This window comes from Manihot esculenta, chromosome 10 (genome assembly GCF_001659605.2).
Source record: "Manihot esculenta cultivar AM560-2 chromosome 10, M.esculenta_v8, whole genome shotgun sequence".
In the NCBI taxonomy this organism is placed as follows: Eukaryota; Viridiplantae; Streptophyta; class Magnoliopsida; order Malpighiales; family Euphorbiaceae; genus Manihot; species Manihot esculenta.
This window is the reverse complement of record NC_035170.2, coordinates 5,614,882-5,632,211: the sequence shown is the minus strand read 5'-3', so window position 1 is coordinate 5,632,211 and position 17,330 is coordinate 5,614,882. Positions and strand designations below refer to the sequence as shown.

General features: G+C 32.2%; 3 protein-coding genes across 4 annotated transcripts; all 3 read left to right on the top strand.

The window, feature by feature from the left end:
* The first annotated feature begins 1,856 nt into the window (after nucleotides 1–1,856).
* LOC110625251 (stemmadenine O-acetyltransferase) lies at nucleotides 1,857–3,413 on the top strand. The gene has a single exon (XM_021770854.2). It carries the CDS (start codon nucleotides 1,892–1,894, stop codon nucleotides 3,215–3,217), a length of 1,326 nt encoding a protein of 441 aa, XP_021626546.1. The 5' UTR covers nucleotides 1,857–1,891; the 3' UTR covers nucleotides 3,218–3,413.
* Nucleotides 3,414–5,928: 2,515 nt separating this feature from the next.
* Nucleotides 5,929–11,041, top strand: LOC110625116 (serine carboxypeptidase-like). Its single transcript, XM_021770656.1, has 9 exons — nucleotides 5,929–6,482; nucleotides 6,762–6,930; nucleotides 8,578–8,697; nucleotides 8,907–9,050; nucleotides 9,137–9,287; nucleotides 9,481–9,569; nucleotides 10,100–10,358; nucleotides 10,477–10,610; nucleotides 10,739–11,041. The coding sequence occupies exons 1-9, from the start codon at nucleotides 6,142–6,144 to the stop codon at nucleotides 10,871–10,873; spliced, it is 1,542 nt and encodes a 513-aa protein (XP_021626348.1). The 5' UTR covers nucleotides 5,929–6,141; the 3' UTR covers nucleotides 10,874–11,041.
* A 2,506-nt stretch (nucleotides 11,042–13,547) lies between these two features.
* Nucleotides 13,548–17,273, top strand: LOC110624531. 2 transcript variants are annotated; one of them, XM_043961297.1, is made up of 2 exons: nucleotides 13,548–13,786; nucleotides 16,213–17,273. In XM_043961297.1, exon 2 carries the CDS (start codon nucleotides 16,282–16,284, stop codon nucleotides 17,080–17,082), a length of 801 nt encoding a protein of 266 aa, XP_043817232.1. In that variant the 5' UTR covers nucleotides 13,548–13,786; nucleotides 16,213–16,281; the 3' UTR covers nucleotides 17,083–17,273. The 2 variants fall into 2 exon arrangements, with proteins under 2 accessions (XP_043817232.1, XP_043817231.1); XM_043961296.1 differs by having other exon boundaries at nucleotides 13,552–13,786; nucleotides 16,254–17,273.
* Nucleotides 17,274–17,330: the final 57 nt, after the last annotated feature.

Genomic DNA, 17,330 nt, shown 5'->3' with positions numbered 1-17,330 from the left:
GAAGAGTAGAAATAATATTTTTATAAAATTTATAGAGGGAAAGAAATAGTTTATAGAACGTAATTTATTAAAATATGGTGCAGATTTTAAGTAATTTATAAAGTAATGAATGGGGTAATTTATAAAGAGACCAAAAATTAGAGTGATGTATAGAGTGATAGAGTGATCCGTCGGAGTGATTGGTGATCAGAGGAATGGTGATTGGTGGGATAATAGGGTCAAAGACTGCAAAGGGCCATGCATGCACCAGATGCATGCATGCCGTACATGCATCCCCTACGTGCATGCACAAGCTCTTCGGCACTATAGTACATGCATCCCCTACGTGCATGCACAAGCTCTTCGGCACTTATAGTGCGGAAGAGCTTTCTTGCTTTATTAAAATAATTTTGAAATAAAAAAATAAAATGTATTAAATATTTTCAAAAATTAAAATATTATATTTTTAAATAATTATTAAATTTTATTATCTCTTAATTTATATTTATTTTAAAAATATTAAATTTAATTTTTAACAGTATAATAAATTTTAACTTTTTATAAATAAAAATATATATAAATAATATTTTACTAATAAATGAATTTTTAATAGACTATTTAAATTTAAAAAATATTTTAATTTTAAAATATATAAATTTATTAGATAATATATTAGATAATTTAAATTTAAATATTATAATAATATTATTATTAAATATTATTAAAAATTGATTTTATAATAGAATTAGAAATGAGTTATTAATTGATTGATGGTTAAAAAATATATAATTTTAAATATAAAAAATAAATTTAATATTAATATATTTTAATTAATATCAATAAATAAATTTTAATTTATTATAATATTTTATTAATTTTTATAAATTTTTAAATATATATTTTGTTTTATATATTTTATTTTCATGTATAAGGCAACAGGAATTTGTAAGAAAAGTGTTCCTGTGCAATCACATGCATATGCATGCATGTGATATGTAAGGCGGCCGCTCACAGGAATTTATTCAGCAGTGATATCACTGCCGAATAAATTCCTGTGCTATATGTGATATGTGAGAAAATTGTTCGTCCGAACACTTTCCTTTAGTGTGGGTGTTCGGCATTGGGTTAAGGGCGACCATTATTCCCTTTAAACTGAAAAAATGATTGAATCGAATTGATTTAAAATTTTAATTTGATTTTTTATATATTTCAGTTCGATTCAGTTTTTAATTTCAGAAATTTCAGCTATTTCAGTTCGGTTCGGTTTTGATCAGAAAAAAATCGAAAAAATCGAATCGAACCGATTAGTGATAATAATATATTTTTTTAATAATATAGAGAAATTAAATTATATTAAGATTAAAATATTTTAATTAAATTTTAAAATATTAAAAATAAAGTGTAAAAAATAAAAAAATTATTAAAAATCGAAACCGATCAAACCGAACCGCATCGAATCGAATCAGACCGGTTCGGTTCGATTAGGTTTCTGACCAAAATCGGTTCGGTTCAGTTTTTATAAACACTAAAATTTTAGTTTTCAATTTATTCGGTTCGATTCGGTTTTAAACCAAACCGACCGAATGCTCACCCCTACCTTGGGTGCTGAACACGCTCCTTTGACACAGGATCCAAAAATATTTTCTCAGATCCCGCCTGATTTTTACATGATTTGAAAAATTGCTCTCCATGTGCCAGGTTTGTTTTCCCACCTTTAGCTTTCACTCTGATAACTTGGGCTGCAAATCTTATCAAAGATTATCAAAGAGTGGTTTTATAATTTCCATTTCTCAAATGATAACAAAGCAAAATTAATTCTATAATTCTCTCATAATCCCTTTCTAATTGACTTCTTCTCCCTATAAAAGCTCGTAAATGTTTTCCCAAGAATTTCACAAGACCAGTTGTTAAGATGGAAGTTAAAATTGTGTCAAGAGAACTCATAAAACCATCTTCACCAGCAGCCCAATCCCAGAAACCCTACAAACTCTGCCTTTTGGACCAGCTTACTCCTCACTACTATACACCGATGATCCTCTTCTACCTCATGAATCCTTCTCATTCCACCATAGCCTTGTCTCACCTGAAGAATTCTCTTTCAAAGACCCTTAATCTTTATTATCCTTTCTGTGGAAGGATAAGAGATGACCTCTATATTGATCGTTTCAATGAAGGTGTTCCATTCTTGGAAGCCCAAGTTAATTGCCGCATGTCTGATTTCCTTAGACACCATGATATTGAGTATCTGAACCATTTTCTTCCATGCCAGCCCTTTACCAAGGAATCAGACATGAACACACCTCTCCTTGCAGTCCAGGTGACCATGTTTACTTGTGGAGGAATAGCAGTATCCATGTGTGCGTCACACAAGCTCTGCGATGGAAATACTGGTAGGGCTTTTATCAATACTTTGGCTTCTGTGTCCCTTGGAGATCTTAATGGTGTTAGCCTCCCAAACCTCAGTGAGGCATCGCTGTTTTTTCCACCAACCACTAAGTTTCCACAAAATCATTTATCTCTCATGGATAGCTTGTGGTTCACAGAAGGTAACTATATTACAAGGAGATTTGTGTTTGATGCAAAAGCAATAGCTGCTCTAAGGGCTAATGCAGAAGAAAAGCTTAAGGCTAGGCCTTCACGTATTGAGACAATATCTTGTTTCATTTGGAAATGCTGTATGGCAGCTTCAAAGGCAGTTTCAGGTTCAACCAAACCATCCATTTTGCTTGAAGCAATGAATCTCCGGCCACATACTAAGCCCCCCATGTCTAATTCTTCTATTGGTAATCTCTTTTGGTGGGCTCCAGCAGTTGCTCACCCAAACGACACAAACACAGAGATGCATGAACTCATAAAGCTAGCGAGCGAAGCTATTAAACTGTATAAGAGTGATTTCTCACAGGCATTACAAGGTGATGGTGGGCTTGAAACTATGTCTGAACACTTGAACCAGCTAGAAGAGTTGGTTTCCTTGGAGAAAGCAGACATATTTGCATTTACAAGTTGGTGTTATCTTGGTCTCACAAAGCTTAATTTTGGATGGGGAGAGCCCTATTGGTTTGCTTTCATGGGAAAAGTTGGTCCTGCATTTAGAAACCTCACTCTGTTAATTGAAACGAAAGATGGTAAAGGGATTGAGGCGTGGATCACCTTAGATAAAGAAAAAATGAGTATTGTAGAAAATGATCCTGAGTTCCTAGCTTTTGCCTCGTCAAATCCCAAAATTTCAAGCCTGTAACCTTTGTTTAATTGTTCTAGTTAGCCAGTCATCTTTAAGATGATCATCAATAAATCAAGTCATTAGAAGGCACCTTTGGTAGGTTGTTTTATGGTTGGCAGCTGGGCTTTGTGCTTCTTACAAAGTTTCTCTCTGTTATTAAAAAATTTGTCAGCCTATCAATTTACCCATTTAATTTTAATTTCCTTCTTGAAAATTCTCAAATTTCAATTTAACTTTCATAAGTTAACATAACAAAAATTTCTCCTTATCCTATTGTTTATCTTACATTTTTATTCTTTCTTTTCTTCTCTCTATTTAGAAGAAAAAATAAATTATATATCTCTTTTTTCTTTTTATTTCTTTTCCAAAAATACATAAATTCATTTTGTAATATATAAAAAATAAAATTATAATTACCTATGATTATTACAACTGTCCATAACAAAGAAAGTAAAAAAAATAAATAATCAAAATCATTTCTTCGTTTGTTTTTAAACTAATACTCCTTATGTATTAATAAAAAAACAGCTAAAATCAACCCCTCCTTACCATTTGTTGACTCTAAATTTATGGCAAATGCACCTCTGAACCTAATATGTTCAGATCTATGGGGACCCTCCCCTACTCCAAGTATTGATGGTTACAATTATGATTGGATATAATTTTTTAAAATATAAATATGAAGTTCTCAATTGTTTTATTAAATTTCATGTAATTGTCTAAAAATTCTTTGACAAATTCATCAAGCAGATTGGGGTGGCGAATTTCAAACTTTACAATGATAAACACAGATCGACTAACACCACCAAATCAGCCAGTAGCTCCATTGTCATTGTCGACTGTCCTCACTTTAGATGACCCCTCTACGTTGCCTAACCCACCAACAACACCATCTGCTCCACAAGAGAATCCTCCTCCAATTCCCTTGGTCGTGGACCTTACTTCACATACTTCCATGTCTAGACATCCTATGGTTACAAGATCAAAAACAGGAAAAATAAAACCCAAAGTTTAAACCACCACTGATAATCTGGCTCCCACATGCATGTTACTCACAGCCTGTTAAAACTAAATTATTTTAGATATCGTGATCCAAATATCAAATCTGAATTAAAACTAAATAATGAGCAAATAACTATTAAGTCTAATAAGAAAATAATTTTCTTATTCTCTTATCTCTTCAAAAATTTGCTTTATATAGATATAATAAATAATAAATTATAAAGAAAATCTTGGGAGCAGTGGAGCAAGTACCGCCACTGTGTATCTGGCTATCTGCCTCATGCATAATTCAATGGTTAGCTTCAAAAATGATTTTATATAAGTCAATTACCATCCAGACTTGGGGATCTAAACTGGTAGGGTATACATAAAATTGAGAGTATTTAAATTTGAACCCGATTATAAATAATCAAATTCGTATTTAAATTTTAGTATCCGTACCCGTTCCAAATCTGTTTGAACCCAATTTTTTTTAATTCAATTCAATGAAAAAAAATTTAAAAATTTAGATATTGTGATCCAAATATCAAATCTGAATTAGAAAATTTGCACAATCCAAATTGTAAATAATTATATTTTTTAACAGTATCCAAATAATCAAATTAATAATTTATAAATTCTAAAATTCTTTAATAGCAACTAAAAATTTTTTAACAACATGCACATAAAAGATTTTATTATAAAAAAATTTGATTGCAAACCTGAAGATAGTTGGCCGACACCCATTGTGGAGAGGCAAGGTTATCTCCAGCAGTGGTCAGTGAAGTGGGTGGGGGAGAGAAGCTTCAATCGGAAAGAGTAGATGTCACCGACTGAGGAGAGAGAATGAGATGCCAACCGGAGAGAGGGAAGAGTTGTCTCCGACTGAGAAGTGGGAGATATGGCCACTGGAGAGAGAGAAGGGGATTTATCGTCGACTGGGGAGAGAAAGGAGACCTTGCGCCGGTGTCGACTGGGCGCTGACTGGAAAGTGGGACTGTGAGAGATGTTACCGACTGGAGAGAGAAGGAGATATTGATGACTGGAAAGAGAGAAGAATTATCGTCGCTAGGGAGAGAAAGGAGACGTCGCCTGCGCCGACAGTCATGAGTGAACGGTGCACAGTCGTGAGTGAAGCGGAGGAGAGAGGCGTCGATTGGGGGAATTATGGGTTAGAGTTAGTTTTATTATATACTAATTGGGTTCAGGCAACGGATATTCGATCATCTAATTCCGAACTCTACCCGAATATGAGACGGATAAAATTTTTCAAATCCGAATCCGTCCAAATTCGTTTTGTAAAAACCCAAATTTATCTTAATAGGATTTGAGCGAATCGAATACCCGTGAAAACCCGTCCGCCTAACATCCTGACCAGAATTCTTTTATGATTACATACTGATTAGATTGTATATATTAGCGAAACTTATATTTCAATTAATCTTTTTTATAATTAATACTATTTTAAAATTATGTTAAATTAGATAAAATTAAAAATATTATTTATAATTATAAAAAAGGAAAATACTGAATTATTTTTACTTATTTTGCCATGGATAATAAATAAATAATTTTTAATTTTATAAATATATAATATAATATAATATAATATAATATAATATAATATAATATAATATAATATAATATAATATATACAGACACTTCTAACCGATGTACGGTTCACATGCCATCCATTTCCATTTTCCTTTTCCTTTTCCTGTTTGCCTCCTTTCATGCCCAAACACGGCACTAAAATGGACACCTTTCTCTTCTCTTTCGGTGACACATCATCCCATGCCACGTCATCAAAAATATTCCTCTTCAATCTCCGTCGTCCTCCATGAAAAATCGCAACTAACACTGTCCTCCTCACGCCGTAGACGGTTAGCTTTGGACTCAGCAACTTCACCTTATAAAAATCCTTTCGTTTCACCTTCACTCGCAGGATTGGAAGCTCTGAGATGAGAATGTTCGAGAAAATCACTTTCTTCTGTGTGTTGCTTCTTCTCTCTTTTGTCGCGATATCTCGCGCGAGATTTCCCGACGACCGGGGCCCTTTTCTGAGATCGACTTTTCCCTCTGTTAATGCCGAGAAGTTGATTCGGGAGCTTAACCTCTTCCCGGAGAAGGATGTCAACATAGTACGCGACGGCGATGCTTCTCTTCGTGACGGGAGGAAGAGGATCGTTGAGAAGCGGTTTAGGTTTCCGAATGTGGTTGAAGAAGAGTATGTTGGAGTCTCTGTGGAGGATTTGGGCCACCATGCCGGTTATTATAAGATTGCGAGCTCTCACGCCGCGAGGTAGTTTTTTTTTTTTTTTTTTTTTTTCTCTGTGGATTTGGTAGTCCTGAAAAGTTGTTTAAATTTTCTTTTCTGGAGTCGGAAATTCATATTCTTAATGATAGTGTTATAGATTATTAGTTAGTACCACACCGATACAAGCTGAATTTGAAGGTTAACGTGTTTAGTTAGGATCAGCCATTTATTAAAATGAATTCTAGGGAGTTCATTGATTCAGAAACATCTTCTCTCTGTATTGATTAATGCTCTGACCAATGCCCATTTGGAGAATTTTTTTAGGATGTTCTATTTCTTCTTTGAATCACGCAACAGCAAGAAGGACCCTGTTGTTATTTGGTTGACTGGAGGACCAGGGTGCAGCAGTGAGTTGGCTATGTTTTATGAAAATGGTCCTTTCAATATTGCAGACAACATGTCTCTCGTGTGGAATCCATATGGTTGGGACCAGGTATCTTAGTTCCCAATTTTCTATTTATGTCGTAATTTTTTCTACTATGTTGTCGCTGAATGAACTCAAGTTAACTTCAGTTCTTAGAAATGAAACATGGTCAGCCTTGGGATTTTGGTTAGTGTCGTCAGCCATCATCCTGTTTCCGTCATTATATATGCATATTTGAGTATATGTGTGATAGGAAGGCTGGAGTTGTATACTGTTTGACAGTAGAAGCACACTTAGGCTTGCTTTTCAAGCTCAAAACTACTTGCCATGTTCGTGGAGCTCAGTAGCTCAAGGCAATGGAAAATCATGCTTTTCGATTTTATTTCATTACCTATATCTTTGAATGAATTGGAATACTTGATGATCTTCCACCTAATAGCAGTTCTTCATTATTAACATTCACGTTATTCTGGTGTATTGTCATGTGAGATCACACATTCACACTTCCACTTTGTCTCTACTCTTGTGCCAACAACCAAGTCAAATACTATGTTAATATTTTTCTTCCCCTCCTTTCTGGATCAGTAGCTCCGGTAATACAAATGATAGGTGTTTTTTTTTTTTTTTTTTTTTTTTTCAATTGAAACCTGCTTTACTTTGTTGTGGCACATGCTTGTGGCTTGTGTTTTGTGTCCTTTTTGTAGGCTTAATTAAATCTTTCATCTTGAAAGGTACTTGAGCCCAGGTTTATTCTAGTTACATCAAACTGCACCATATCTTGATTTTTAATATTGAGTTGTTAAATAATAGTAGAATCCATGTTTAGGAGAGTCGACTTTTCCCCCAAGTTTTTCTTTTTCCTCTATGGGCTGTATTATGGTTGGCCTTTATAAGCATTTCATGTTATGAAGATTTTTTATGGTATATAATTGTCTTAAAAATTTCATCCAAAATAATTATTAGGAATAAAGTAAGTTTTATACTTTGAGTGAAGAATTTGAATCCTGTTAAATTATTGAGTATACTGCTAACACTTGCTTGAGAAGCCATAGTAAAATTCTAGCGAACTTCTAATTTATCAGGCTTCAGGAAAACTTGCTGACATTGTTTAACTGGTGAAGCTTTTATAAACATCAATTTTTATTATCAAAGGGTGTCGAAGTGCATTAGTTTTCTGTACTGTGGAATGTAGGGAGATGCAGATCATATAGCCCATTTTTTGCATTGCAAAAGACGGTGTGTTTTAAAACCATGACCTTTAGGTCACAGTGGAATGCTTTACTATCACAGCCAGGCTCAGCCTTATACATCTTTCTCATGTATTTGCAACTTTTTCAAGAAAAATATATATTTATTTCAAGTTGTTGGGCCTCTAATTTCGTTTTCGGCTTTTAGCATGACTAACTTTCTGCATGGTTATGTGGGCTTCCATAGTTTCTTCTTATATTTTCTGCCTTAATACTTTATGATAAAATTCTCTGACTGTCCCAGGCTAGTCTTCCTCTCTTCTTTTGTTTTTTGTAGGAATTAGGTGTGTACCTGACATAGTATGCTATATGTGGTATACCATATTAGATTCTTGTTATCACTTATGTCTTAGACTATTGGGTTCTGCTGCTTCCTCCACTTTTCCTATCATGCTCTTCTTGTTGGTCTCAACTATCCTGTAAAACTTCTCTGCTTGTTGAAAACAGAACTGCTGTGAAAATTTTGCAGGCATCAAATCTTTTATACGTTGACCAACCTATTGGGACTGGATTCAGTTATAGTTCTGATATACGTGACATTCGTCACAATGAGCAGGGAGTTAGTAATGACCTATATGACTTCATACAGGTCAGTTATCTTTGGATTTCCCTTTTGTAAAAGTGAAGTTTGGTATAGTGAGCTATCATACATTGTACTCATTATAATTAATTACTAGATTAATGTCATTCCTTGTTTGGAAAAACCTATTGAATAATGGCTCAAGGAGTAGGCGTTTAACTTGTAAAATATGACTGCAACCATATTGGTATGGATGACGCGAGTTTTTCTGTTATCAGGCCTTCTTTTCAGAGCATCCTGAATTTGCCAATAACGACTTCTACATAACTGGTGAATCATATGCTGGCCACTACATTCCGGCTTTTGCTGCTCGAGTTCACAAAGGAAACAAAGCTAAAGAAGGGATTCCTATAAACCTCAAGGCATGCTGCTTTTGTTACCTTTACCTGATTATGAGTTGTATTTGTCTATTTAACTTCTATTGATCCCAAGTAAAAATGTTGAACAGGGATTTGCCATTGGCAATGGGCTTACTGATCCTGCAATCCAGTATGGAGCATATACTGATTATGCATTGGAGATGGATTTAATTAAAAAATCTGACTATGATCGCATCAACAGGGTGCTTCCAGTATGTGAATTGGCAATCAAGCTTTGTGGTAATCCCATAAACTTCTCTTATTTACCTTCCGAGAAATCCCTGGCTGCTTGATTCTATCATAGCTTTTAGGTTGTTTCTGTGATGTTCAAAATTCTTTAGGACATTGATCTTCTTAGTATTGGTACATATATTATTGACTTGTCTAAGCAAATGGGTATCTTTCTCTTCTTTTTTTTTTCCTATTTGTTCAGGCACAGATGGCACAGTCTCATGCATGGCCTCTTATTTTGTTTGCAATGGTATATTCAGTGGCATCTTGTCACGTGCTGGTAATATAAATGTAAGACCTCATGAATCTCCTTCTACTGTTTGAATGCATCTAGAAACAAAGTTTGTAGGTCTTGCCTCTAACAAGAAACAGGATTCATTAGCATTGCAGTTTGGTGTCTTTTTATTCTGCCAAAAACGTCCCTTTTTTTTTGGGTGTGGATCTGAAGAAAGCAATTAGGAGTAAAAGAAAGCCAACAACAAAAAAAAATCATTGAAAATAACATGATGAGTCTTTTTTTTATTGTGGCCTGTTCTTAAACTTCTAATCACTGAAGCCGTTATTTTTTTTTTGGGTTGAAGAATTTAATGCTTTAACGGATATTGCAATAATGTGCATCCTTAGCCTCTTGCTTCCTTCTTCCTTTGTCCTTTCTTTTTCCATCATCCTCTTATTCTCCTTTATTTATTTTTATTCCTCTGGCCACCACTTTTGCCCTTCTTTAAATATCTCAACCCCTGCTTGGGTTACCTAAAATCTGCTTTTAGGTTAACGTGATCAGACCTTATAATTTGACAAGCATTAATTTGTTCTCCCTACAGTACTATGATATCAGAAAGAAATGTGAGGGACGCCTCTGCTATGACTTCTCCAATTTGGAGAAATTTCTGAACCAGAAATCAGTTAGGGAGGCCCTTGGTGTTGGGGATATAAGCTTTGTGTCATGTAGCCCTACAGTTTATCAGGCCCTGCTGATGGACTGGATGAGGAATCTTGAACCAGGCATTCCTGCTCTCCTTGAGGATGGAATCAAGATGCTTGTGTATGCTGGAGAATATGATCTCATATGCAACTGGCTCGGTAAGTTACCAAACAACGTTGTCTCTCGTCATATAGTCTATATATATATATATATATATATATATGTATACACCAAGTATATTCCATATTTAGGTGGGGGTACATCTTATATGTGCAGGAAATTCAAGATGGGTTCATGCTATGGAATGGTCTGGTCAGAAAGATTTTGTGGCCTCCCCTGAAGTTCCTTTTGAAGTTGATGGTTCTGAATCTGGAGTATTAAAAAGCCATGGGCCTCTGGCTTTCCTCAAGGTCTCTCTCTCTCTCTCTCTCTCTCTCTCTCTCTCTCTCTCTCTCTCTCTCTCTCTCTCTCTCTCCTTTAACCTGGATTATGGTTCACATTTGTGATGTGTACTGATATAGCCGTATGATGATGACAGGTTCACGATGCAGGACACATGGTTCCAATGGACCAGCCTAAGGCTTCGTTAAAGATGCTGAAAAGATGGACTCGAGGGGAACTGTCTGAATCTGAGGCCAAAGCTGATCCGAAAAAGCTGGTTTCTGAGATGTGATGAGTTGTTATTTGGCATTTAAAGGCTATCTTTTTTATGTGGTTTTCTTGGATTTCCATTGTGATTGTAAATATTTGCAGCTGGTTAAAACCTACTTCTAGATGATGATCTGCTTCTGGATAAGAAGATTCACAAACGCTTAAATCAAAGAGAACTGTTTTTTGGCCACTTCTGTGTTAGATGTGATGGTTTTGTGATGAAAGCTTATCTTATCAAGATATCTAATATTTTTTTTGTACATATCTAATCAATAGCAATTAAAAAATATATGTTGCATCACACCATCTTGTAGTATTGTGTGGAGGTGGTTGTGATGGGAAACTCTTATAAGCTTTTTGTGAGAGGTGGAGGATCTTTCGGTCATCTACTATGGATAAACAAAGAAAGTAGATAAGAATTTTGAAACATAAATTGAAAACTAAAAACTGAAAAAAAAAAATAAAAAAAAAAAGAAGGAATGATGGGCTCTTAAGGCCTAAAAATCATTTAGATCATGTATATTTAGGAGCACTTGGGTGACCGATCCAATTGGTAAAATGCTTTATTGTATAATTTCTCCCTAAGAGCACTAGATAAGAAGTAGCAGTTAAATTACTTGTAACTTTTTATATCTTTTTATTCACTGTAATAAGATATTATCATGATTTCAGAATTAATTCAAATATAGGAGATTACTTTCAAGTTTATCCTTCAATTCTTAAGATAGAACAAAACCATATTTAATAATTTGAGTTATTAGTTTTGAGTTAATTTAAATAGTTTTTTTTTTTAATTGTGGTGGCTTTAGAAGGTGCCAGACACGTGGAGTAAATTGTTTTCAAATCGCAATAGAGACGGTTAAAAATAAAATTGTAACAAAACCAATTGGGAACAAAAACTGGTTAGAAACATAACAGATTCGGTTCAATTTATTCTCGGCTAACAACTCGAATATCGACCCAAATTGGATCCCTTAGCAGACCTAGTTCTAAGGATGATAATACTATTAAAACCGTATTATATAATCGAATTTAAAATAAATTTAAATTTAAAAGTTAATATTTATAATAAATTTAAATTTTATATATTATATATTCATTCCAATTCATTCATATAAATAATTAATTTAATATAAAATATATATTTATAATTTTTTATATTTTTATTTAAAAATTAAAATTTAAATAATTTTTTAAAATAAAAATATCAATAACATATTTATATATATTATTAATTAAAATATATAAATTAAATAGTTTAAGTATTATTTAGATATTGATATATTCGACGTATTTAAATAATTTAAAATAAATTTTTATTAAATTCGGATAAATTCCAAGTTCAAATAGAGTAAATTTTGTAGGTATTTTATCTGTTTATATTTGACTTTAAAAGTACTAGTTTTATTTGCTGTGTATTGAATGTTTTTATACTCATAAAATTATATATATATATATTATAAATTTAATTTATTTTATAGTAAAAATTTAACTAAAATAATTAAATATAAATGGTAATAAAAATTTTAGAATACGAAATGTAACATCTTAATATTATTCTAATAATTTAATATTTAATATATATTTTCATGAATTTAATAAATTTATTATTAAAATTATTTAATATTTTATTATTATCTTTTAATAAATTAATTAATTAAAATAAAAATAATTCTTTCTTAACATAATATTAAATTATTGCATATATTTTTATCTCACAATATTAAGATTTTATAATTTAAAATTTCTAAAATATATTTAATTATTTAATTTTTATTAAAGATAAATATTAAATAAAATTATTTATTTATTTTGATAATAATATTTAAAATTTTTATTAGTCCCAACGTATATAAATAAGTTGAAAACAAAATAGGATAGAGTATATATAATTATTTAATTAAATATTTGTGTTAAAATATTATATAAAATACTTTAATGTTTATTTTTTATTATAATTATTATAATATATATTAAAGTATTAAAATTAAAATTATAAATAAATACAAAAAAGTAAGTTTGATGGACACACCAAGAAGGGACAAATAAAAAAAATAAAGATGGAAAAGATATACAACAACTCACAAATTATATTTATTTATAAAAATTTATAATATTTAAAATTTAATTTATAAAAATATAAAGTCTTTAATAAATAACTATAGTTTTAAATATTATAATTATTTAAAAATTATTTTTATAAAATTAAAACGGTTTATTTTAAAATATATTATAGAGATTTCATTGTAAAATATAAAGATTTTATATAAATAAGTAAATATATATAGGGTGATTTTAAAATTTTATCTTTAAATAATTATAAAATATGAAAATTAATTTAAAAATTTATAGAGATTTTATTGTAAATTTAATTAATATTTGAGATTACGTTATTTTAGATTAAAAATATATATTAAATGATAGTTTAATTATTTTTGTTATAATAAATGGTAAATTAATTAAAAATTTGATGATAAAAATTAAATTCTAATTTTTTTAAATATTAAAAATTAAATTATAAAATTTTAAAAAAAATAAGAATTAAAATAAATATTTTATTAAACTATAGAGAACTGCAGTGTAACTTATTACATATATAATAATTATATTATTAATATAATATAAAAATATTAATTTTCTCTTGAAAAAATTAGGTGAGTCAGCTGCAAATTTGCCCACACTCAACTCCTAAATAGAAGAAGGGCAAAAATTGTCAACAAAAATTCCAAACCACTTCCCGTTTTGTCTCTATCAGCTGCTGGTTGAGCTCACATCTTTGCAACACCCAGAAAGGAGAAGATTGTGAAGACCTTCCCACAAAGTTTTGCATAGCTTGAATCTTGCCATCTCCGAATCTTCAAGAAGTGTCCGAAAAGAAAGAACTGCACCTATCAAGAACATAAAGATTCGTTATTCTTCTTTGCGGGGGCTTCCTGTAAGTGATTTTCATTTCTTTTGTATCTGTCTGTTGATTGAATTTGTTAGATGATTTCACGTTGTTAGGACTGGGTCTTGTTTATTTCGTGATTTTCTTTTGTGGGCATGAATTTAAATGATTGATCTTTGATTCTTCTTCTTTGGCAAAAGAATGTGAGCTGGGAACCATTTGAGCCAGAAAATCATGGCCTTTCTTTTTATCTCGAAAACCAACTCAATAAATGATTCAATTTTCTCATAACCATTAGAATGTTAAGTGTATTTGTCTCAGCAAACTGAACTTTCTTGTGTAGTATCAATTGAACAACTTTTGCGTTATTACATGACTGATTGACTATGAAAAGAATTTAAGGGGCTGGGAATGATGCTTGAAAGGGGACAAGATGTTTGATGCCAGGATAATGAGAATATTGGTCCTGTGAGTTATAGAGAATTATTTATTGATGGATTTAAAGACAGGCATAGATTTCTGGGAAGAAAATGTGAAATGCTTGTTTTGTAGTTCCTTATTTCTGTAGAAGTATTTGACTTTTGTGCTAGAGAGAATAGTATGAGATGGACGCCTTTGCCATTAACAATGTCTGTGTATGCTTTTTGAGTAAAAGGTCTTCTGCTCATCCCTTTTTTTTTTTTTGAGTTTTCAGTTTTATAATATTAGAATACCTTGTTGGTATGAGTTGATGATGCTACTGCTATTAATACAGTGAAGAAATGTGAGCAGCAGTTTGAGAGAAGATATACAGTTTCAGATAAGCGATATTGGTTTTCAACACTAGAAGACTTTTTCTATGTAATTCTCTTAGTATGTTATTGATTAATTTTTTGTGAGTGAGGGCTGAATCATTCCTCACTCATTAACTGAACGGCTATATGATTGAACAAAGAAGACATAGATATTATTTTTTTTTCTAAATAAGTAATATTCAACAAAAATATTCAGGAGTATTACACCCGATTTTGTAGCTCAGCCGCTGTATCCAAGCACCCAAAGAAATTAAAAAAGAACAAGAAAAGAAGAAGTTGATTTGTCAACTGAAGGGGATTAGGTGGTGATCAACCAAGACAAAATCTTCAAATGGTGAAAGAGTATATCAAGGAAGGAACATGGAATAAGGAATGTCACTATCAAAATAAACTGTGAATTTGAAGTGCCACATGATGCATAGAAGCAATTAAATTCATTTCAGATATATTTAATAGATGTATTGTTTTTTCTTGTTGCCTCAAAACTTGTGACATGGATTATCCAGAGTTTGTTGAAAGATGAGGAATTCATATATTGTGTTACTGATAGTTTTTCAATTGCGGCAGTTGTAGTAGAAGATGATTGTACAATATGCACTAGGTTAGGCTTTATGAAACCGATAAATGAAGTGCTGTGATGAGTAGTGGTTTCCAGTTTCTCAGATACACCATCTAAAGATTCTTTCTAAGCACTTGGTTTCTTTATAAAACCAGTTCTTAATCTTGATTCAAAACCAGACAATTATGTTTGTTTAAAAAACAAGCCATATATTGCTTCAAAATTGATAGAACTTAAATTTGCTAAACAGTGAGATATTTTGTGCCTGATTACAAATTCGAATATATTGTAAGGGAATTGATCCATTTTGGTGAGTAGAAACGTAATTATGAGGCTTTCAATTTCATATACTGAGATATTACATTTATGACTTATAATCTTATTAAGATTTAAAGAGACCTTTTCCTAGTTTGGATGGGAGAAATATTCCTTAATAAAATGGATTATTATTTCCTATATAGGATAGAAATCCTATTTTGTATTATTTTTAAATTGAGTTAAATTTCTAATTAGATTAAGATTTAGAGGCTAATACTACAAATAGGAGTATTGGGAAAATATAGGCTGGCCATTGCAATCCCATGGAGGGAGAGGGAGGCTTCAGCCTAAGATGGAGAAGGGATATATACTTCAAGTGGAAGGGATTGGGGCTATTGTCCATGTAATTGAAGACACTTTTTAATGGTGTATAAAGCAGTTAAAGTGATTAAATATATTGGATTATGTTTAGAAGAGAATGAGAACAATTAACTAATTCATTTACTATAAATAGTTTATTATAAGGGATCAATTGGGTGTAATTGGGCGAAAGAGTAGGTAGTTTTGAGCTTGCAAATGTTGATTATATATGAAGATAGTGGAAGAAGGCATGTGTATAAATATATATATATATATATATATATATATATATATATATATATATATATATATAATGTATATTTGAAATATATATAAAAAATGGGCTTTGCTGCTTTTTCCAAAAAGGTATTGCCTTGCCTCTCGCCTCTTGCCTAAGGCGATCTCGCCTTGATAATACTGCTTTGTGGTTTAATATTGCGTGGAAATGCTGAACCATTATTTACTCTTATTGATCTTTTTCATCTTGTTTGACTTTCTATTAATTTCCTGCACTGAAACTGCTTTTGGAAATTTGACAAAACAGTGATGAACTATCATTTCCTTCAAACAAGATGCATGGATTCTCCACTGTTGATGGCTTTGTGGAGTTAACAGAGTGCATGGCGGAGATGATCAAGTATGTAGCAAATGAACCCTCTGTAGGGCTTTTCTATGTTCAGCAGCACACTCAAAATGCAATTCCCAACGTGACTAATCTCAAGAATAATATCATAGAAAAGTTGTGTGAAACAATTTTGCACACTGAAGATTTAGAAGATTCTATCACCATGGTGAAATCAGTTAAAGATTGTGGTTTCCCCATTGCTGATGAGATGATTAGAGACATAAGGACGTCTCTGGCCATGGTATCAGCAAAACAACCAAGAAGAGGATTAATCCCTAGCCCAACTTCAGGTTTTCAACTAGGAAGAACTAGTTCATGGGGACCATCCACTTGGGATCATAATGGGGTTCAGCAGGGAAGCAGAAGAAAGGTTAATTATTTTTCTACTGTATTTAATACTGCGAGAAAAAGAGCCAGCAATTTCAAGTGGCCACAGCTTGATCCGAAGGATTCGACACCAGCTCCAGTTGAGAAGCTACTGTCTTATAATAATCCATCAGAACTGGTTGCATCTGCTAGCACTAGTTCATCTTTGCCTGACATGGAATCTGATGAACTGCCTTTGTCAAGTCAGGCTGCTGATGAGCTACAGCCGGAAGATGAACAAGCTGAAACGAATGATGCACCGGGCAACGTATTGTCCCCACAAGCAAACTATGATGACTTCAAGGCTGTGAAAGAAGCTAAACTAGAGGAGTGGTTGGGAAGGGCTAATAACAGCCTAGATAAATTGCAAGAGGCCAAGTAAAAAGAGGAGGCTAGTGGGGTTTCTTTTTAAGGTTCTTTATTTTCATTTTTCTTTCTTGTAGCAATAGTTTAGATGCTGAGGAATCTTTTACTTTGTACAATGTGTTGTTTGTAATGTACTGATCCCTGGATGATGATTGTGTTTGATCGATCGCAATAAAATTTTCTGACGAGAAGCTTTTTTATTGGTTCTACGGAGAGCTTCATCATCTCTAGATTTATCTTGAATTCATTCCTCTAGCAAAACTT

Excerpts from the sequence above, each read along its gene's own strand:
- LOC110625251 (XM_021770854.2), top strand. The coding sequence starts at position 1,892 with ATGGAAGTTAAAATTGTGTCAAGAGAACTCATAAAACCATCTTCACCA.
- LOC110625116 (XM_021770656.1), top strand. The coding sequence starts at position 6,142 with ATGAGAATGTTCGAGAAAATCACTTTCTTCTGTGTGTTGCTTCTTCTC. Across the intron at positions 6,931-8,577 it reads ATCCATATGGTTGGGACCAG|GCATCAAATCTTTTATACGT; the intron begins GTATCTTAGTTC and ends AAAATTTTGCAG. Across the intron at positions 9,570-10,099 it reads CACGTGCTGGTAATATAAAT|TACTATGATATCAGAAAGAA; the intron begins GTAAGACCTCAT and ends TTCTCCCTACAG.
- LOC110624531 (XM_043961297.1), top strand. The coding sequence starts at position 16,282 with ATGCATGGATTCTCCACTGTTGATGGCTTTGTGGAGTTAACAGAGTGC.